General features: G+C 32.9%; 3 protein-coding genes across 4 annotated transcripts in view; all 3 read left to right on the plus strand.

Moving 5' to 3' along the window:
• LOC147065694 (prostaglandin E2 receptor EP3 subtype) overlaps positions 1 to 9605 on the plus strand; it is a 107039-nt gene extending 97434 nt beyond the window's left edge. The window contains exons 3-6 of one of the 2 annotated variants that reach the window (XM_085956912.1): positions 406 to 595; positions 4455 to 4711; positions 5129 to 5267; positions 8798 to 9605. In XM_085956912.1, the coding sequence (XP_085813038.1) occupies positions 406 to 595; positions 4455 to 4711; positions 5129 to 5267; positions 8798 to 9063 (852 nt within the window). In that variant the 3' untranslated portion in view covers positions 9064 to 9605. Of the gene's footprint in view, positions 1 to 405; positions 596 to 4454; positions 4712 to 5128; positions 5324 to 8797 lie in introns of both variants that reach the window. The other variant, XM_085956911.1, reaches the window with a different exon arrangement.
• Positions 9606 to 18525: 8920 nt separating this feature from the next.
• On the plus strand, positions 18526 to 22708 carry Lsm10 (U7 small nuclear RNA associated Lsm10). Its single transcript, XM_085956718.1, has 3 exons — positions 18526 to 18700; positions 18779 to 18896; positions 22076 to 22708. The coding sequence occupies exons 1-3, from the start codon at positions 18555 to 18557 to the stop codon at positions 22244 to 22246; spliced, it is 435 nt and encodes a 144-aa protein (XP_085812844.1). The 5' UTR covers positions 18526 to 18554; the 3' UTR covers positions 22247 to 22708.
• Nt5a (5' nucleotidase A) lies at positions 19002 to 22212 on the plus strand. Its single transcript, XM_085956717.1, has 2 exons — positions 19002 to 20554; positions 22076 to 22212. Exon 1 carries the CDS (start codon positions 19077 to 19079, stop codon positions 20547 to 20549), a length of 1473 nt encoding a protein of 490 aa, XP_085812843.1. The 5' UTR covers positions 19002 to 19076; the 3' UTR covers positions 20550 to 20554; positions 22076 to 22212.
• Positions 22709 to 24284: the final 1576 nt, after the last annotated feature.

Below are 24284 nucleotides of genomic sequence, written 5' to 3' on the forward strand. Positions count from 1 at the left end.
AAAATAATATATATAAAATAATAAATGTTACATACATATATTAAATAAAAGTAAATCCAATGCCCACAGTTGTTTTCACTTCCTGAACAATTTGACATTTGAGGGTTACGACAATTGGCATGTACAGTGACGAATGTATTGAATATACATCATTTGAAAACATCTCCTGCATATACACTCTAGAAAAAAATCATTAAAAAAATACGACACCCGACGGGACTTGCACCTGTATCTGCTGGATTCGCGCCAGTATGCTTATCGAATTTCGCTTATTTTTTCTAGTGTGTAGGTATATGCATGAGATGTTTTCAAATTATGTACATTTTATTGAAAGTACGGGACACTGTTCAGCTCACATTAATTTGTTGTTGCCACAATGATGTATTCTTTTGTTTGTTTTTTCAGCACGTGACGTACTACGTGGTCCGCAAAGCCCTACTCATCCTGTGGATCGGTGCGGCAATCCTCACGTGCCTTCCTTTCGTGGGTTTTGGCATCTACTATGATGAGGAAGCGTCCTACTACCGCTGTTCTCGCTACAGAGATGCTACGGAACCTGTGGACGTCGCATATGCCTACGTCGTGCTAACATTTGGCAAGTAACATATTAATTAATCTAACAGACGTACAGTGAATCCTTCGAAGTCGAAAATAATGCATTTGGGATATGTTAGGTATCTAAACCTGAACAATCGGTAGTTGTAGGGAAAAACAATATAAATAAATAACTATAATATATATATATACTAGCTGACCCGGCAAACTTCGTACCGCCTCAGAATCAATAATCTTGTGTTAACTTATTAGCTGAATTAAATTCAGTTTTTTATTAAGTTAAAATGAATACTCATATTGAATAAGTTCAATAAATGTGCAAAAATCAAATCAAAATGAAAAGTATTTTAATTATATTGAACTGTACACACTGTACACACACTATGACTGCGTGGATTAAGCGCCGGTCTATAGTATCGAGGGTCCCATGTTCGAATCCTGGGTCTGGCAAGTTCACATATTTTAATTCAATTTCAATTCAATGATGACTACCGAGCCAAGCTTCAGTCGTAAATTGTGCGGTGGCAAGCCAGGCAGATCCAATGAGTTTAAGAATTCAGTTGGATAGTTGGTTGCTTCGTCTTCGTTTGTTACACAGACGATAGATTTGAAGGAATGCAGTGAACCAACGATTTGATTTTGAATTGTGAAGTTTAAGTGATCCACATCTTTGTTCTTTACCGCAAGAATGCTCGTTCACTCAACTAATTGTCATGTTTGTGATTAGCAATGATGTTTGGTAACACTTTGTTGATGAGTTCGTCCTTAGTTGAGACGAAATCGGAAAAATTCAGCGGAAACGAAATGAATCCGCTCGATTCATCGACAGGAACACGGCCGTTACCGATAGTCAGCAATTGTTTGGAGAAATCTTCGGCAGATGGATCGTTTAGCAATGCAACTCGCATGTTTGTCGTCAGCTGAAGTGTTTTCACATAGCACCACAGAGTCGATGATTTGAGGCAAGCGTTTATTTCATCAGCAGCGGTCGATCTTGCAATGACTGGTAGTGTTTGGCGAAAATCGCCAGATAGTAGAATCATTGCGCCTCCAAAACTTCTTGAGTCATTGCGCAGATCTTTCATAGTTCGATTGAGTGCTTTCAATGCGCGTTTGTGCGCCATTGTGCATTCATCCCAGGTGATGATTTTACTTGCTAACAAAACTTTGGCCATTACTGAGTATTTCGCAATGTTGCGTATCGGTTTTTCAGTCGGCAATTTCAACGTTGAATGAGGCGTTCGGCATCCTTCTAACAACGTGGCCGCTATCCCAGAAGAAGCAACTGCTACAGCATTTTCGGATCTCGCACGAAAAGTAGCCAAAATCAATGACATGAGGAATGTCTTCCCAGTTCCATCGGGCGCGTCGAGGAAAAATAAGCCACCATTTCCATCATCAATTGCCTTCATTAACGTATCGTACACTTCCTTCTGTTGAGGGTTCAACAGTGGTACATTCGTTCGAACTGATTGGTTCAATGCATCTCGATCATATTCACGATCACGTTCCAATTCTCAATTGAAAGCGTCGTTCATTCCACGATGTGGCGTTGGCATTCCTAACTTGACTAAAAAACTGCCGCACATGAGGTAACACATGTATTCGATCAAAAGCAAAGCCTGGTTATGTATCTCCTCATTCACCTCGAGATCGGTATTCTTGAACTGACACAAATTCGATGTAAAATGTCTTCTGACATGTCATCCTTTTACTTGTTCCACAGTTCAGGTGGATTCGATGTAAGCATGTCCAAATAATGATATCAAATAATGTGCGTATCTGACTTGGAGATGCAGAAACAATTGCTTCAGCGATTGTCATATCCTAATGAGTACCGTTTTCAAGCAAATTGAGCTGTTGACATGAAGCACGAAATGTTGGGCACACTACACCATTGACAGTTAGACATTTCGACTATCATTCTTTCTTTTGTTTGTTTGTTTCTTCTTTATTGTTTCTGTCATGTATCAGAGATGGCGTTGTATACGGATTTAAATTTTTTGTGATTTTCTTTTATTTTCGAATGCGCGAGGTTTTCATCGTTCAAATTCATCGATGTCAGTCAAAAGCCTTTCCATACAAAATGTATGAGAAAATGAATTTTCTTCATAATTTATTTTTTCCGTGATTTATCCGATATTTTAATAGTTATTCTGCTATTCGGAGTGGAGACAAATCCAACAAATCAAAGATTATAAAAATTGGTGCAGCCGTTCTTGAGTTATAAATGGTGTAACTAACCCGACTTTGTTTTATATATATAGATAATCAGCGCTCGAAATAGAAAACAAGAATAAGTGTTAGATTTTCTTATTATAATATGACCTATCTACCAGACGGCCAAATTAATTTTTCCATGAGACATAATTTTGTCGATTTCACGAACCGGCGCTCCGGTGCGCTCCGGTCCATTTCGAACCCTATAATATAATGTAAGAAGTACCATGGTAATGCCCTATCATTTCTCACCATGGGATTGATTCCCACCATGGTAATCAAATTTTAATGACCGCATAAAATAAAAAGTAACCAGAGAATAAAACCAAATTTAATTTCACTATCATCTATAAGTAGTTTTCAAAATATACCTAATTTATCAACACGCGTGTTCACATCACGTTATATAGTAAAATAAGTTCGGTAAAACTTTCTATTGGAACTTTCAGTTGACTCGAATTGTTTAGTAATTCCAACGTTTTGCTGTCTATATTTACCATACCTAGATGAACAATCACAAAAATTGTATAGGAATGTCATACACACATAATTATGAAATTTCAAAACAGCTGCCAAAGATGGCAGTTAAAAAATAATGTATGTAGACATCATGTTTCAATGCACCAACATGTAGAATATTATTTTTTCATTCATTACCAACTCAACCACACTAAAAACATTATGGAATCATCAATCAATGTAAATTGTCACTGTGTCTATAATTAAACCCCTTAAGTCAGATCTATATTTGTTACTGCACCTCGCCCGGTTACCAGATCCTGTTTCCTAGACCTGTTACTTGATATCAATTGTAAACAGTATCCTATTTCCTTACAATGTTGTCTCATTACCAGGTTTGGCTGCCCTGTGAGATGTCTTTGAAGTAATCTATCTGTGCCAATGAAAGTAACGCGTTACCACTTAAACAAGTATTGGACATGTCAGAGGATGAATTTAGGTGGACGTTGTTTTATAAATTTTTAATATAGGATCTATCAATAGTTCACTCTGCTACTTTTGTTTATGTTATTTTATTTCTTATTTTATTACTTATTGTATTATTAACTCACATTGCTCTGTATTTTTATTTGAAAAATTGTTAAGACTATACTTCAGCTGAGGCACGGTCTAAAACGATCGTGACTACGCGACGCGCAGATTGTGCAAACAACGCTTGACGAACAAAACATAATTTGTCATAAAAATTCAACATGCGTCCATTTAATGTTATGTTTATTGTTATTTAAGTAATAATAATAATATATTCATTGCCATGTTTTGTTTTTCGAGTAAATACATAACATTCCTCCGACGCCATCATAAAACAAATTGACGTACTGACAGGTCAATTATCGCTCTCCGACTGGCAACGCATGCAAAATTACGTCCCACCTATTGCTGAAAATTATTTGCCGTTTCACTGAAGTATGCTCTTAACACTTCTTTTATGTCATGTCGTGAACGCTTTAAATTTATAATCTGTTATGTTCATTAAAATAAATAAATTTGAATTTGAATTTGAGTTACGAGAAAACTAGAACACAGTGACGTCAGTCGCGTCGGGTGTTTTACTACAAAACATAATTACAAGTAGAAGTAACGTGGTTAAGTAACAAATGTAGATCCAACTTTACAGTAAATAAACTCCATAAAAATTAAATTATTCATTTAAACTTCAGGAACCTTACTTTGCGTTTGTCTGGTCTGGTGCAACCTGGCAGTGATCCGAGTGTTATGCCGTAGCAGTTGTCGAGGAGGAGACCAGAGCTTACTTGTCAGACGGATATCAAGGACGTCGAGTAAAGGCAAACCTTTGACGATAACCAACCTCAACGATCCTCTTGTTTATAATACAGCTACACCGGATGAGATAGCGTTCAGCAGACTTATGGCAACACTGTCTGTCTGCTTTATCATCTGCTGGATGCCTCAAATGGTATGTAACGTCTAATTTTGTGGTTAGTTTTTAAAAATTGTTTGGTCAATATTCTAATTTATTTGTATCATTTTGGCAGTATTTTATATAAATGAGATTTGTATTTTTATTCAATTGATCAGTATTTTTACTCAATGGTTAATATTATATTTTTATTAAAGTTAGACATCAAACAGTTAACAATAGCAGGGGATATCTACCTACCTAAATACCGTTTCAATCAAAGATGCTGCAAATAAAGAAGGTTTTCTTCAACATCAGTTTTAATTAATTAACTGCAGTTGTAGCAGTTCTTAATAATATTAAAAACTGACCATTTGATTATGCATTAATTAAAAGTATTTACTTACCATAATAAATAATATTACTCTAATCTATCAGAAACCTAATAGATAAAAAAAATCTATCATTTTTCAGATATCAATACTGTTGGCACAGATGCATCCCGCAAATGAAAGGCCTCGCCTGCACAAAATTGTATTCCAGATTGCCGATATTCTGATGCTTTTGAACTACACCCTAGATCCGTACATATATGTACTTCTTCGAAGCAACAGTAAGCCGTTTCCGAAGTGTATTAAATCAATTTTCCAAACTAGGATATTCGGGAAGGTAAACATTACTGAAAAACGCCAAACAGTTACGCTCTTCAGTAGTTAGATGTCACCCTGTGTTTAAAAATCCTCTCCTGTAAATCTAAAATGAAGTGCTAACTCTTTATTTACTTATTTGGCGTAGTTACATTGTTAAAGGCATCAAACTTCTTGCATTGTTTGTTTACAGTTAACTGTATTAGTGCACTAGACAACATTAATATATCATAACCCTAATGTACTAATACAATGTTTTCTACACAGATGGTGCAATAGTTTCTGGGTAGCCTTCTGTATTTAGCATTGCAATTTTTTTAGTCTCCAATGTGTTTACTACGGCACTAACTTATGAGTTACTAAAATATTTTGTAAAAATTTCATTCCCCAAACAAAAATAACAATATGATGACAACTCAAACTAATACCCGTGTATTTTTTAAATGTCTGCTTGTGATCTAAAACAGAAATGATTAATCATGCTAATGCTATATATTAAATTTGGCACTAGGATAACTGGACGCCAGGGCACGTGGGCACCGCACGGTCGAATGAAATAATGTTCATTAATGAAATTAATAAACGTTCGCTACTGATAAAGAAAGTAAACAAGGAAGTTTAATAAACTTCTCTCTACTCCTTAGTAGTTTTATTTAATTTTGCTCTTAACATAGGTAATATATTTTATTGCGGATTGAGAATTATTATGCCTGACACTTCATATAAAAATAAAAGAACTTCTCATTAGAACTTAAACATAATATGCACAATTAAATCATTATTTACGTGTGCATATTTAAATTCTTACTAAGTATTAAATAGTATAATAATAATATAAGCTTTAAATATATATTTTTAAAGTACCTATAATTCACGAACGTCTATTAATTTTCGAATTTCATTTGATTGTGTAGCACCCAGTTGTCCCGATGCCGAATCGTCCTAAACCTTTAAATTTCTATTAAAAATAATAACTTCAGATAGGGTAGACAATTCGCATAGATCGACAAATAAATATGTTTCATTATTTGTAAGTAATCATTTTTTATAGTATTTATTTAAACACTGTCCTTTAAAACTAAAATTTTAAACCTTATGTACCCTAATATAATTTTTATATTGTCATATAATTTTTAAACTTTTGTTAAATTATGAATATTATATTTATATGTCATTTTATATTTTTGTACTAATTAGTAGTTGGAGACTATGTTCAACCAATAATTGTTATATAATACCTATAAATCTGATAAGCACAAACTATATTATTTTATAATCGTACCTATAGGTACTAATTTATTTCTTTATAAATTTAGAAATTAATTCTAATTTAGGGAATACACATATTTTTTGCATGAGTAACTGAAAATGCATGGAATTATTTTTAAATCGTGTTAATATAATCACAATATCATTCAGCGTATACTTGGCAATAATACATGACCAATTAATTATATCTGTTTGCGAGAAGTAAACTATGGTAAGAACAAATTTTGTGAAATTTCTGTTTCATGTTAAATTTTCATTTTTGTTGTTCTATATTATCATTATCTACATTAGCTGTAACCCATAATCATAATGTATTTAATAACAAAGAAAAATATGAAAATGTCTCTGGAGGTACTTGAACATTAAAAAACCATTTTGGCATTGAAAAAAACTAAAAAAATCGGTGTGTGTGTACTTATGTACACGCGTTAGAAGTTATATTTCTTTGGCGTAACAAAATAAAAACAAAACTTGTGATAACTAGATTCTTTGACTAGCTCTTAATTATCTTGTTAAATTACACACTCAAGAAAAAGGACCGTTTATTGGAACGCCGTTGGTTTATTTCTATACACTTTTACTTATATTACTAAATTACATAATGATTTCTCGTTGTTTTTATCTTTTAAGTACCAACTGTCACTTCGACGTTTTTGCGGAATTGCAAATGGCCGACAATAATAAATTCGCTGCCAAGGCAACGGAACAATTCTATACTATAATATTATACTGTATAATCGTCATGATTGCAGTATCATATTGTGGCGTAAAGGTAGTGCCTTCGGCTGATAACCGAACAAGCGGTGGTTCGAATCCAATCGAGTGCGTTTTTTTTCGTGTGAAAAAAATTAATTATGTGTTACATGTCACACGTCAAAAATACACTCTGATCTGATTTCCCAAATGCCCCAAAAGAAGATAACTTCAAAAAATATACCTATCAGATATTTAAAGCGCAAACAAAAACTCCTGTAAAATTGTCAAATGGACATTACATAGTTTACCTATCACATACAGATATATGTATCACTTTGTACTTCCTCCATAAGAAATTATAATAATTTCACACGTCAAACTTCATTTGTGTAGAATTTACACAATTTCTTTTAAAAGTACAGAAATTCCTTACCAACTGCAGGAGTACGTTACACACAAAATATGAATTGCAATAAACGAAAAAATGGCAACAAATTCAATTAACTTATTTTATGTAATTGGCTAGACCTTTTGTTCTATAAGTGGTTATAGAAGCATACAAAATTATGTCTTATTTCAAATATACAGTTGAAACCCTACGGTTGACAAAGGATTAGATACGGTATTTTCAAAACAAAAATTTTCTATCATATAATATAAAGAGTACAGTTCGGTTATGAGGAATACAGCGGAAAACACATTTTGAAAATACCCGATATACTGGATTATTTGTTAGTTTGGGTTAGTTTAGGTTAGGTTTGGTTAAGTTAATCTAACAAATAATCCAGTATATCGGGTATTTCCAAAATGTGTTTTCCGCTGTATTCCTCATAACCGAACTGTACCATATAAAGATAAAATACAATCGTCCATAAATGACATGGCAAAATTTTGTTTTTTTGATCCTCTCCCCCTTCATCACAAATCTTTTATCCTCATCTATTTATTTCATATTATTGCTCCCTCCCCCCATATTATGTTCTCACAGAATATTTTATTCTCAGAATAAAATGAGTTGGTTTTACATACATTTTTAGTACATTTTCTACAAGTTCCCTAACCCCCTCATCACAAATCATTGTATTATATCAGAACTCACCTTCCCTGTTATGGTATGATATCATATATTATAGACAACCACCGAGTACAACACCATTTTTATGATATTTGGAAATAAACCCAGATTGTGAAAAACATGTAAATGTCACAGTAACACATTTTTTCACTGCAACAATTACTTAGTTATTTAATATCATATTTAAATCAAATAATATACCTTATAGGGAGGACATACTAGCATTATAAAATTAAATCATCCTTTCATATAAATTAAACTTCCTAGATTGCAATAATAATATTATCATTATAAAAGACGATTGCTTCGTTTTTTGTTTCGTTTATCATTAGATTGATATTAATTTATATAACATGCTTGAATGTAAGATTTGCTTCCCCAAATCCAACACTATTTTTAAAAAAATCTCTTGTACATAGGTATTGATTAATAATCTAATATTTATCTTTTCTATAGCGGGGGAGTCATCCCGACGCTCTAATGCTGGCAAGCCAGCAAGACGGACTCACTGCTCTCACAAATGTGGAGATAACTCCACCAATTTCAAGCAACAACTCTCCACCGTGGCCGAAGAACCTGTCATTGATAAGCAACAGTCTGGAGAAGACGGCGTGCGCATTCCCGCCACACTCGCCGTCCAGACGGTCATCCTTGCCGAGCGCTCACACCGAGACGGAAAAGTGTTCCTGTCTTATAAAAAATGTAGATACATCAAAAAGTGACACTATTAAATTCGCTTTGGACTGTCTTGTAAAAAGGTCAACTGAATTTCCGGCTCTGGTGTAAATATATTTGTATGCTTACTAGCTATTATAAAAACATTTCCAGATGCAGCAAAATGCAACCAGATTCATTTTGTAAGCAGTCTGTGTATTTCTCGTAATAGGTCATCCAGACAGTTCAATTTGATTGGTCCAACATAATATTAAATATTTTACTTTATTGTCGACGTGACCAAATAGAGTGTTGCCTACAAACAACCCGATTTTGTCAGTCAATTCTTGCTTCCTAAATCGAATACATCCATCCATGACTCATATTTTATATAAAAACTAAAAATTTGGGATCGCACTAATAATAGTATTAGAGATTAATGCAAGGAAAACAAAAATTATTAATTGAACACCTGTATTTACATGAACTGACACTTAAGCCCGTCTGACGGTTGGATGACTCACGCCTCCAAACATTCCACTACATCACCCGACACGTCTACAAATGACCTGATCAGACCAACCAAATTGCGACTGTCTGAAGTGCATATAACAATTTAAAATAAACACAATATTACCTATAGCTGTCATAACAATTTAGAATGGCAATGTGATTGAATGTGAAAAATGTACTGCGCTTGATCAAAATTTGCGTGGAAGTAAACATACAAAACTGGTATTTCAAAATGTTATCACTGCTTGTAAAAATGTGAGGGATAAAATTTTATTCTTTGATGTTTGTTGACATGTCAATGATTGTACGATTATCATTAATTATTCATGTGTCATCTTGGAAAGAATAAATCAAACCGAAATATTTTTTTCTCATATTCTATTTTGATAAAGTTTTTTATGAACAATATAAGATACCATCTATTTTTAGATTACGAGAATAGCATTTTACAAATTTAATATGTTAACCAAGTGAATGTATTAATAATTATTTATATGAATCAAATATTCATTTGTACAAAGAACTAGTCTTAAACATCTTAACCTAGAAAACTAAAGCAAATTATTTTTGGCCATTGCATAATACATTTTAAATAGTTTCCAAATATAATAGTGAATATTTTTTTGATAAACGCCTTGAATAATAATATATTATTGTAAAGACTGATAAGTTTTACTAGTTTCTGCAACATATATATTTTTTAATTGTGGTGTACAACAGTATAAATTCAATTTCCAATATTTACAACAAAATATACCTCAAATGATAATTACTCGGGCAACAGCACTAGTTAAACAAATATTAGATTAGGTAAGTTTGTATATAAGTTTCCATGTTGACCCACAATGATCCGGAGGCTAGAATGGTCGACTCATGTCCCAAGGATCTAGGGGTTCAATTACTGTGGCTGGGTCAAATTCATATGTTGTTCTATCATACAATATCTGTGTTTATATCAAGTGCTTCGACGCTAAGATTTCGGTAAATGTCTAAAAGCCAGTCGATTTAAAAAAAAAGTGTTAACATACTTCCCCACTGTGGAGGTCAGAAATAATGAAAAACCCTTATTACAACGTTTTTATTAGGTCGTATTCTTATTTGTCCGGTGGTTGTTTATCCGGTACAAATTTTGCAATTGATTTTTAACTAACTTCCCGACTAGCTAGACATTTGAAACTTTTAGAATATATCAGAACACGATGCCAATGCATTTTTTTAATACTTTTAGCCATTTTTAAGTGAAATTAAATTCATTCATTCTGTTTTGTATAAAAAGTTATTTCGGAAGAAATCCGTAAACCAAACCACTATTATTGGTTGCTAGGAAATTATTAACATATACGTGCGTTACTATGGAAATCAATATGAGTGTCAAAATGACATTTCAGTATTATTTCTATCAAATACAAATTTTTTTGATCGTTTAAGCTAGTCAAGTCAAGTTTATATGATTCAACAGAAAATTTAAAAACGTTGTATATAAAAAGTTATTTTTATTTTGTAATTATTTTTATTAATCATTTAGATTTATTTAAAATCTTGTGTCACATCAAAATCACATGCTTTTCTATGCATATTATTGATTCAGAGCTCATCAATGTGTTGGGCGAATCGCTAAAAGACATTCCTCATAAACCTTGACTCTCTGGACGTATTATATTCCGCTTAGAAGCGAAAATTGTGATTTACTTTTGTTCTAAATTTACTAAACTTGTTCTAATCGACAACAGTTAAGAGCTTAACTGGTCTGCGACATCTTCCGACTTGTGTTTAATGTCAAGTGCTTACTCTGGAATTGAAAGTGGATTGATTCTTAGATGTACAAGTAATAGTCCAATTTCAGCTGCAAACAAAGCCATGTCGTAACATTTAAAGCGACGATTTTGTTGTCATCCTAACGACTACTTAATGCTGCAATGTAGGCATCAAAATAACATGATTTTATATTAAATGAGATATGTAAAAGGCCGAAGCTACTCAGTCGCAGTCTTAGTTGTGGTCGCCTAGTGTGCATTTAGTCATAATCCATTTTGACAAATTTTATGTTATACCATTTAGCTCATTTTCCAAAACATTTTTTAATAAACTATTTTTTATTTTTTTATTCAACGAATAAGACACAAGATTTAAGAATGTAACATTCTGTATATTGAACATATATAATTTGAAAACATCTCATGCATATACACACTAGAAAAAATCTTTTTGTAGAAAAAATACGACACCCGACGGGATTTGAACCTGTACCCGCTGGATTCACCAGTGTGTGTAATCCAGCGGATACAGGTTCAAGTCCCGTCGGGTGTCGTATTTTTTTCTACAAAAGATTTTTTCTAGTGTGTATATGCATGAGATGTTTTCAAATTATGTATGCTCAACATATTTTTATGCAGTGAGAGTATTTTGTAATTTAATAGGGGGATTTGAAAACATGCAATAATAAACCAAAATATTAAAACTCCAAATGTTATCGATGTTACCCAAAGCAGATTCTTATTAAATACAGCTTTTTAGTTTTGTTTTAGAAGAGGTTGATTAAACATATTTTTGTCTGAAACAATATAATATTTACTACCTATTCAACTAAACACAATCTAAGTTTTCATTGAAACATTAAAATTTCATTATGCCATTGATTGTAATAAATCAGATAGATCTATGTACATAATTATTCAATACTCACACAAACATATTATTTTCTTATCTTTAAAACCATTACTTTTTTGTAATATAATTATGGTTTTTCAATAGCTGTGCGAAAGTAATAAGTGTTACAAATCGATTTAAATACCTATGTCAAACTAAATACATAGGTAGTGTATATAATATTACAGTGGCGAAGGGTGGAGGTAGGCTGTTAAGATCCGCCATAAATAGTGCTCACTAAACTTTGTCATTCATACGTATTTGTTTTCATTGAAATAAGACTACAATTTACAGATAGTGATGGTCAGTTTTTAAAATTTAATTAAACCCTGCGAAAACCAAGCCATAATAAATAATAGTTAAAATATACTCGTCTCACTATAAAATATCTAAAAGTATGCAATTAAATCATACATAACTTTAGATATTTTATGGATAGAATAATATTTTTTATCTATTATAGGTTTGGCTTAGGCAGGGCTTAATGAATTTAAAAAAGTTAACCAAAAATATAATATATTCTTAATCCAATGAAAACAAATACGTGTGAATAAAAAATTGCCCACAATTTTGTCGTATCGCCCTAAATATACCAAAACTATTATGGTTTGGTTTAGGCAGGGTTTAATTGATTTTTAAAAACTAACCAACACCATTTGTAAATTGCGGCGTAGTTCAATAAAAACAAATACATATGACTTCGCTACTGGTATATTATATTACATAATATGCCTAAATAAGTCTAACGAATGCCGCTGAATTAGTAAATTTCACACAAAAATATAGAAATTCACATACATATACAAAGTTCTCCAAAACTCAATCTTCTATGGAATACCTATAATGAAAAGTAGCGATTTTTTAGACTTATCTTCCTTTTACTTTCGCACACAGATATATACAAAATCTCCATCAATTAGCTGTGTTCAAATTCTCTGTATTGTTTTATAAGTTTTTGTGGATATGCAAATGAATTTCCTCAGTTCAATGAATGCATCATCGTTGTCTTTATAAATATTATGTAACAAGAAATCTAGTCTCTTTATTTGATATTATTGATCTAATAAAATATTATATTGTAAGTAGACATAGGTACCAATAAAATTTTAACATAGGACAACCATAATAATATTATTTATACTAATTATTACGAAAATGTACTGTTAACATGTAATCTGTAAATATCTTTTGTCGACTTAACAATATTATTAGGATGTGGTATTTAAAAATGACAGCCTTTTCGCGAGCCTATTACTACAAGGTTCTAAGTGTTCGTCCTTGAAAAAACAAACCCAACAATGAAGTAGTATTCTAAGCTGCCTCATTGTTACTTTTGTTTCTCCAAGGACAAACACTTTGAACCTTGTAGTTCTGCACTCGCGTTTTATTATGTTATATCGAATACTGATACAATTACCTAAGAAACAACACTCATCTACGGCAATGGTGGGTGAACCGTTAATTTTTGTTTAAACTGTATATTAAACATTATACTAATTAATCTGAGATCATTATTATACATATTGATTCAATGAGCTACTGTTACTTAAAATCTTTATATTTTCTGACATTGCAGCTTAGTATAAGGTTAGTGTTTTAAAAAGGTGTTTTTATTATAACGTCCACTGTCTTGAAGTGACTGCATGTAACTGCAATCACGGTCGACTGATGACCTGTAACTGCTGGTCGCGGTGGTTGCGACAATATCTAAGGATTTGAAATACGTGGGGAAAAGGAATGAGGGCAACCATAATTGGCCCAACCAATAGGAGTTTAACATGGAGCCACCGTGACTAAATGAGTTAAAACATTAAAACAAACTAAAACCTAACAGTTTAAGTAATGAAGGAATAAGTATTTACTAAAGTTACTTCAGTTTTGATTTATATTTAAGTATCAATTGACCACCTAAAAACGTCAGATGTCAACGTCAGTACCCACTATTTTTTACTATAATTTTTTTTTAGAAAGGACAATTATTAATATCCCGAATACTTGGCAACCCCAATATGTAACTCATTGATATGCAACTGTATGACAAAATATTCGATCACATAACGCTTATATTATAAGTCTATGCTGTATACAAATGAAGTTTCAATAAACTTACACGATTTTTTTTTATGAATCTATTTTTTATTACCTAGTTTGTTTCCTAAGACACATTAAAGATCAGAAAACTGTTTCCGTCAAACAGGATTATTCCGCCTGATTTTTCTACGGCGTGCTGTTAATTTGTATTTTCTGATTTTTTTTGTACTACGTATCCATTGTTATGTGGTTTTTATGGTTATATATACTTAACTGCAATTATTAAAAATAGTTAATATTATTTATCTACATTCTAAGATATTGATTTTACTGACACAAATATGTAGGCGTAATTACACTGTCTCGGGGTTATTCCACCTACTTTAAAAAAAATCGTCTAATTCATTATCACTGTTACGAGGGAACAGCAATGTCGTAGAATAATACTCATAACACATGCTGCAAACATGTTAAATACCATAACCCATCTATATTTATCTTTCTTGTGTGTTTTTGCATCATCAAAATTTTCTAGGCGGAATTACCCTTGTTTCACTGACACGTGCATACATTTTGTAGATTGAACTTAGGGGTGGGCAAAAAATATAATTAGTTATATTTTGTAGATAAACTATGTTCATAATATTATTATGATATTACGTTCTAACAAATTAACATGCATGTTAATTAGGTAGGAATATAATGTATGTGAACATTTTTTTTTTGGTTATTTTTGTTTTTTTGAAAGAAATTTAACAATAAGTATCTTTGTAACTGAATAAAAAAACTGATTTAATGAATCCTCTTACATCTAATGACAAAATAGATACCAATATAATTATTATGCTTATGTGTATTTTTATATTTTAGTAGGTACTTTTTACCCAATTTTATAAGATGCCAATATCAATTTCATCATGCTTCTTTCAAATTGGTTTATTAACGAACAAAGTATAATAATCGTGTTGTTATACCTATTTTTGCGTTCCACTAATAAATAATAGACAATTTATTGTATTTATTGATATTAAAAATAATACTATTAAAAAGTGTTTTGCGACCCTACCTCAGGCGGAATAACCATAAAACTTCATGTCACTCTTCGGTACAAGTACGCCTGGCGTATTTTAAGTCTTTAAAATTCAATTTATTTAAATATCGCTATGCATTCTAATCGCTAACATATAATGGAATGGAGAGTAAAAATATCAATATCGTACCTTTTGTATTTCTGGTAGATAAATGATGATTTTTCGACTGTAGTTGACGTAACTGCGTATGCACACACCATTTACAAAGGTCAAGTTTTATATTAACTAACGTACAGTTATAGATGTTTAAAATGTACAATATGACTAACTGACAATTTTATTGAGAATAAGGTTATAAAGAAACATTTTGTCTACCCGAGTGTAAAAATAAGTAGTGGCCATACAAACAAAATATTTTTTACTAGGCGGAATAATCCCATTTGACGGTACCGTAGCAAATTATATTTTAAAGAAATGGCTTGTCTTAGACCAGCTATTTGAATAGCAAACTATTGTTAGATTCTGTAAGTCTGTGATGAGCGGACTATATTGAATGAATGCCAGACAAGAACACCAAAGATCTTGACCAGATAGGTACAACGATGGCAGACTGCGAAAGAGATGGATCAACTGTGGCGAGATCGGAGCAAAATGGAATGGTCAAAAAATTGGGAAAGATTGGTGAGAGACAGCTGCTAGAGGACATCAAATACCGCCTGGCACGGCTTCTGCTTTCCTATTATACTATAATAACTGGTCAATTAGATATTTATTAGTGCTCATAATCTTATTTCTTCAAAGTAGTTTCAAAAGTTGTTGATAGAACAAACGCACAAATCGAAACTAGGTTTTCTTTACTCTCTGAATTAAAATGTGTTCACCTTCTTTTAGACGAAATTACAGTTTTTTTTTCAAATTTATAGGTACTCTAAAGCCGCGTTGACACGATCCAAGTTGACTTGGACCGAGCGCACTCGTATGAGACATCTTCATACTAATTATTCCTATCCAAGCTAGCTTGGATGAGTAGGACGTGGTCCAAGTAGCTTGGATAGGAGTAATTTGTATGACGATGTCCCGTACGAGTGCGCTTGGATGGCGCTCGGTCCCAGTATACTTGGATTGTACTTGGATCGTGGCAATGCGGCTTAAGTGAAACTCCAATGAATAATCATATGGTTACTTTTGTTTATTCACTGATGAATTAATATTATTCATAACAAAAAATAATATTGAGTCTGGTTAGTTTTTAACTGGGAAAACTCCAGTGGTGTGCTGTGATTTTTGCTTATAGGGATGCTGTTGAAATAATACATTATATACCTACCTACTATTTGCTACATAAAGGTGCATTTAGACCAAACAAACAAGAAGGTTTATTTTGGCAATATCTGCAGATAGAACTTTACTATTTCTGTAATTTACGAATTGGGTGAATCTAAAATTATAGTAACCTGCAATGTGAAGTCACCTGTAGCTTAACTTAATCAGTCGACCAGTGGGTCTATTCTATGCTTATCGACCGCTAAAGTGATAAAGTGAAAAATATTATCAAACTTAGGGTAGGTTTGTATCAAAATATTAGCACTTATTGTAACAATTACACGAAGCCGGTTTTTATTGTTGCAATAAGTGCTATATTTTAACAGCACCTATCTTGCTGCTGTTAAAATATCGCACTTATTGCAACAATAAAAACCGGCTTCGTGTAATTGTTACAATAAGTGCTAATATTTTGATACAAACCTACCCTAAGTTTGATACTATTTATCAATTTAGTGTTCGATAAGTATAGAATAGACCCACAGGTCCTTTTTTGTTTCGATTTCATAAGTCAGTGTAGACTCCATCTTTATAGAAGAAGGTTTTCTCCAACATCTTTGGATTAGATAGTTTTGAGAAAACTAGACATAGTCGGAGGAGCGTCAAGCAAGAGAAAGCGATGCAATATTGTTGATGTGAGTACTTCTGGCCTAATTGCTGTGCACTAGAAGGAATTGCATCCACATGTCATGTGCATGGTTAGATTGTTCACTGTATTAGTTATGTATGAGTGCAGCCTTAGGATTTTTACCAGTTAATTCTTTTTTATCTACACAAAAATAAATTGGTTTGTTCCGTCTTTATTTTCATATTCTTTGACCATAGATTACAATTACCTGGGATAGGTAGCTCGGATATTTGGAAAAATTGAAGGTCGTAGAGGACGAAGAAACACTTGCTCTAGATCAGTGGTCTTCAAACTGTATTCCGCGGAAACCCGGGGTTCCGCGAAAAAAAAAATTTACTTATGTAAATTCATTAGTATAGTAGCGCATTAAGTAGGTAGTGTAAAAAAAATACAAGCACACCCCAGTCACTAAATACAATGCAAGAGTAGGAGACAGCTGGGGAACGAGTTGATGCTACTAGTGAGTGAATTACATTAATTTTATGTTAAAAAATTTTAATAAAAAATACAATAATTTTCTTTAATTGTCTTTAAGTACATAAAGTAGCTAGAACACATTGATCAACTTTGAATAAGTATTATTGTAAGATATATTTTTCTAAGGATGGGATGGGGTTCCCCGAAAAAAACTTATCGAATCGACAAAGTTTGAAGACCACTGCTCTAGATGGATTGACCAAACCAAAAATACCATGGGATTTTCACTGATAATATGTCAGGCTATGCATACTACTAAAATGTCGCCAAGGAGTCTGGAGTAAAGCCGTGAAGAAGGCTGCCCGACTGCCAAATCATTTGGGCAACGATTTTCAGGCATAACATCCCGAAAAATAAGAAGCACAATTATTGTAACAAGTAGGAAGGTACCTACTTATTTTAATTAGTAGCAGTGAAGATATTTAAAAATAGATCTGGCAATAAAGTGAAGTTAATTAATTAGTAAGCACCAAAATTCAATATAAATGGCCAATCAAGTTACTTACCGTACAGTACTGTTGTGCTATCGATATTGCTTTTCCCAAAGACATTACAGTCTAATCTCTTTGACTTTTCCGGTATTTTTTGTAATGTTTCGAAAATGGGCAAATCTATTGGTTTGATACAAAGCTAGGTACCTAGGTCACTTATTTTGTATTTTTAAAAAAAATCCAAATTCGGCTGGCTGACAACTTTTTTTTTGGTGCGTATTATATGACCTACAAATTATTTATTTTGTTTCATTATAAATTATGAATCCTTCCATCAATAATAATAAAAATGTGATAGGTAGATAATAATATCTTTATAATATTGATTTATATTATCTATGGTCTGTACCTGCATTATCTATAGCCCTTAAAAGTATATTAATCTATGGCCCTGTCTATTAAATTGAATAATAACAACAATGGCGTATCGGTATGGGTCTGCAAAAGAAAGATTTAATTTTTTCAATGGACTTGCATGTCTTATTAAAACCTTAGAAGGAAAATTCACAACCGTAGATTTACGGAATGATTCCTTTGTCACGGGAAAGGTGGACGACGTTGACGGGTAAGTACAGTTATTCTTTCTTTGAATATCATTATTCAATGGGTGATTTTATTATATTGATGTGTAATGTTGTTTCAGTTTCATGAATATTGTTATGACAGATGCAATTTTTACGGATACCCGTGGACAAGAGTACTCTTTCGAATTATTTTTCGTACATTTTCGCAACATAAGATACGTCCAAATACCCGAATCGGTAAGTGAAACTTAATAAAATTGATAAGATAACAAAATTCAAAATCCCGCCGTTTTTCCTCAATTTTTACTGTCAACGTCGACATCTACGCCTGCCAATGAAAATGCGTAAATTTTACTATTATGTATTAATAACATTGAAATTTAGGTGTGTAATGAATAATGTAGTTAGATTTAAATAATGTATAAATCGTTGGGATTAGCAGTAACCAAATGGAATCCTGGTCACTGTAATAGTGTAAGGTTGTTTCGGAAAAGATATTGTAAATATTCAACTAAATTCAGTGGTGCTTCGTTATGTCAATATGACAAGAAAATGTTTTCAAGATTTTCAGCGAGTACTATTTTATCAGGAAGCGATGTCTTCACTTTCAACGACTACGATTGCATCGGTTTTGATTTAGATAACACAATTTGCAATTATAACCTCAAAAATAAAATTCATCTTATATACGAAGTTTTGAGTAAGTACCTCGTTGAAGAAAAGGGATACAATGCTAAATATGTGCTGCGTCCGCTCGACGAAGCCCACGATTTTCTTCTTAAAGGTTTGCTTATGGATTTTGCCAAAGGAAATATACTGCGAGTGGGTGTGGATGGTTATATTTTAAAAGCGTCACACGGCACAAAATTACTTACTAACCAAGAAATAGATAACATATATGGTCCTGAGAGAAAATGGGATTTTATCGATCAATATGTAGACAATCTATTGGTCGCATGGAACAGCCCTTTGACAAAAATTTTCAAGTCTTCTTTGGATTATTTTGACATGTCAGCCGTATTGTGCTTCGCTCACTGCGTTGATTCTTTGGACCATGGTGGAAAACATCTCAGTACATACAATGTATGGCCTGATATTATGGACGGAGTGGAATACATGTATTCCCAGGAAAACTTTGCAAATGGTACGGGAGGATTTTTCCCTGCTGTCAAATCCAACCCTTCTAAATACATCAGAAAATGTGACGAATCTGTCATATCTTGGATCAAAACGTTGAAACGGGAGAAGAAAACATTTTTAATAACTGCATCTGGATGTGATTTCGCTTCGTTTACTGCGAAAACCTGCATCGGAGATGATTGGATGGAACTCTTCGATGTTATTGTATTTGGTTCTAGAAAGCCCGCCTTTTTCTTAGACAATCAATCGTTTGTAGGATTAAGCGATGGTAAAGAAACTGGTCCACTAAAATTACAACACAATACCGGACCGCACGTGTACTGCCAAGGAAATGCGAAAGAACTTGTCGGTCTGCTTTCATATTTGAGTGCGCAAAGTTCACCTAAAATTGTATACATCGGAGATAACTTATTACAGGATGTGTACACTCCTTCGACGATCGGCTGGGATACAATTGCATTGGTTGAAGAGATAACTGCGGAAGGAGTCAAGGGTGCAGACCAGGATCATCCAGATAGTCATTTGCTTTGTTCGAAATTATGGGGTTCCTACTTCAGTCTCCTCGACTGCTGTGATAGAAAAGTGCCCTCTCTATGGAACGAGGTCATACGGCGTCATGCCAAAATATGTGTTCCGTCATTAAGAGCAATGTCGTGTTTCCCTATTGACCATGAATACTTAACGTTTTCCGATAATGAATATTCAACGGGTGGATATCATCCAGGTGAACCTGTGAATTCAGCAAAGTAAACAAGGTCATTATTGATCATTTCGTTATCACCTATATTTTGATTAAAAATCTGTTTTCATTCATTTTTCCACATTAGCTAGGGGGTCGTCCATAAATGACAACATACAATTTTCAGATTCATTCTCAGCAAAAAATGAATTTATATTCTGTTCATTTTATGTTGGCACATTTTCTACACCCCTCCTATCGTTTTCGTCACAAATCATCGCATTATATCAGACCGCTGCTCCTTTTAGGGCGCGATGTCATATATGGACGACCCCTAAGACTGGACATTTTTTTTATATATCTCTATACTTAATGCAGTGTTTCCTCTTCCTGAAGAGGTTTCTTAACAGATTTTCTAGACTGGTTTCTTACATGTCATGTCTCATAACAAACACTCTACTCTTTGACCAGAGCATAAACAACTGAACGTTATTGGCGAGCGTAAGTGATGCTCAAAAATCATACATTTGAAACAATAAATTAAAATAAAAACCATGTGCACTTTGGTAACAATCAACATTGTATAAAAACTCTTGACAAATATTGGAAAAATTTTTAATGTTATATTATAAGTTGTTTTGTATAAGCGTGCTAATTTATAAATGTAGGCGGTCCAAACTGCATTTAACTTGATATTAATGTTTGCGGTTGTCTATAATTGTGTGATTACATGTAAGTTGTACGTATGCAGTTGGCCATAGGACACTTCTTCGTGAGCCATTGTCCGTGAAACATGTTTTCGTATATCATTTAATCAAAAGATGAGTTGTTCGTCGAACATTTTACCGTGGAGTATATTGTATGTATGTTACATAATGCGGCGCTAGTTTCTAGATTCTATACAGATTTTATGAAATGTTTTATTGGTTTTAAATTAATTTTATGATGAAACTACACAAATATACACAATATGATTGTAATAATTCTAATTTAGTTTCCTATCTATTTTCTTGTCTTTCCGATGGTTTTATTACGTATTTTATTTTAACATGAATATTATAGGTTAACTGATTTAACAATATTTACTTCAATATAATAATTTACAGTTTACCAATAGGTACTTAACTGTATCCATTTCTTGAGAATACTTCATGTAGCTATCTAATTGGAACATTACTTTTTGCAAACTACCGTCGCATTTTGTAGCATACGTACAATATACTCCACGGTGAAATCGTCAACGATCACCTCATCATTTGATTAAATGCTATACGAAGACATGCTTCAAGGACAATGGCTTACGAAGAAGTGTCCTACGGTCAATTGTATGCATACAAATTTCCAGATACATAATTGTGCACGGACAGATGTATCTTGGTCTGGATTTGGTCATTGATTCTTAATTTAATTCTTTCAAATAGATAATATAACTTTTGCTAATTGTATACGCTCATGTAAAAAGTTCAATCATGCAAATGTCTAAAGGTAGTGGTTGAACAACTCTTGTTCAATTCGGGCAATCTGCAATGAGGTATGGCCATAATTAAATAACTGATAAGATTGCGTTATCATTAATTGCCTATTTGGATTATTACAGATGCCGATCGTTGATTCCATGAAAGATTTACTAAGAAAGATGGGTCCGAAGCAACACACATTTGATAAGCAATACATTAAAAAATCGTACAAAACCAAGCGAGCCGTGACCCGACACCTGGAAACCGTGGCCTCGTTAGATACAGAAAGTGACGAAGAAAGTGGTACATGAATAAGTATTACCTCATTTATAGTTTTATTATTATTCGATTACTTAATAATTAGTGCAAGTCGAATATTTTCATTGCCATTGTAAAAAAGAAACATTTTAGTCTAAGTATGTACAAACTAAGAACTCGATTACAATAATAATTGTCATATAAATTTCCCTTTGTATTCATACAGTAATAATTTATTTTCACACTATTTATTAAAAGAAAATAAATACATATCAACGGGTTACAATTATATTTTTATATCATTAACAAAGATGTGCCTTAATTAAATTAACTACTGTAGAAATCTTAAGAAACGCTTATATTTTAATTTGAATATTTCTTTGCACTAACTGCAAACACACCCTTTTTCGTCTATTTTTAATGCAATATATTTTTATATTAGTAAAATGCTCAATATCGATACTTGTTATTATGTTTTAACTTTTATTTTTTGTTTTTATTAAACAGTAAAAGTTAAATGATTTCTTTATGATTTATACCCATGGCCCCCACATCCTGAAGCGGGCCCCCAGACCAAGATGTTTGGCGGCCCCAGTACTTATCTCTAAGGTGAAAGGCAGCATGATGTTCTACACTGGTATTCCGTGGAACCCTAATGTTCCGCGAGGTAAAATTAGAGGTATTTCGTGGATTTTTAGCAAATTTTTGTATTTAGAAATAAATCTTGAATTATTGAGTTGTCGGCACTTGTTCATACTATGATGCACTGAGCACAACCCCCTTTTGTAGTAGTCAAGTGACTTGCGACCCTTCGTCATATTGGATAAATAGCCATTTTTATTAGTCATGAACTAAAAATAATTATAAAATTAAATTTTACAATTGAATTATCATGTACAGTACTCTCAGTAATCCGCGTCCAATTAGTGAAAGCGGTGAATTATAGTGCATACCTAGGTACTTATATACAAAATATGGTAAGTAAAACAGGTATTTCACAAAAATAGTTTTTATTAAGAAATTTGTACTAGCAAGTCACGGTTTCATAATATAATCAAAATCAAGTATGTATTAAATTATACACGTCAATCCCAGCTAGTGCATCTTCTGATGACTGTATGAGCTGCAGTCAGTTGACAATTTATTGTCTTCATCCTCAGAAACCAAGCCTCTCGATATATTTATGAGCTCGTCTTCAAGTGGCGTATCCATTCTTCTAAAACATTTGGTGTTAGCTCTGAGTTTTCAGTTGCCCTGTGAATCAATGCTTCTCATGGAACTAAATCTTCCGGTTCCCTGTTTTCATCATCTTGATTCATGGAGGGCCTCAGCTTTTTCCACGATGAAACTATTGCTTGTCCCGGTAGGTTGTTCCATGCTTCAGCCACGTTAAATATGACGGTGGACAGCTGACATAGGCACGCGGTGAACTATGACATACAAATACCGGCGAATTATAGAGCTTGTTTTTGTGCTTTCAACTAGTAAAAATAACGGCGGATTTTAGTAGTTGTCGGATAATCGAGCGGCGGACTACTGAGAGAATACTGTATAATATATCAATCATCATATCACACAGCCACATAATTTTGAATTCTAATAATTCTTTAAGTAAAATAGTGCAGCAGGCAACTTTTTTAAACTGTTATAGCAAATTTGTGGTGTGTGTTTATCTCACTTAACTGGTTGAATCGCCACGCTGGGCCCCCAGGCTAGAGCCCTGTCGGCCCCCACCTTCTCGGAGGCATGTTTATACATATACCTTTTATACAAATATTTTAGTCATTCCAAGGTACAATAATAAAATTAATATGCTGTAGTTTGAACGAATACAAGTAAACTGGTGAACAAGAAGAATAAATTGACTGTCAAAGTCAAATACATAATAAATGCATATTCTGTACGTTGTAAATTCTACATAACTGCTTTTAACGTTCTGTGAATTAGGTCTTGTTCTCAAATTTATTATGATTCCACGATAAAATATTGACATTTATTTATCTTTATTAATGTTTTTAATATCTGAAGGACAAGTCACGCCAAAACATTCAAATTATATACGTCGCTATGAAAATAATAACGATTTATACA

This window comes from Rhyacophila brunnea, unplaced genomic scaffold (genome assembly GCF_057557595.1).
Source record: "Rhyacophila brunnea isolate RB1 unplaced genomic scaffold, BYU_Rbru_1.0 scaffold_6, whole genome shotgun sequence".
NCBI lineage: Eukaryota > Metazoa > Arthropoda > Insecta > Trichoptera > Rhyacophilidae > Rhyacophila > Rhyacophila brunnea.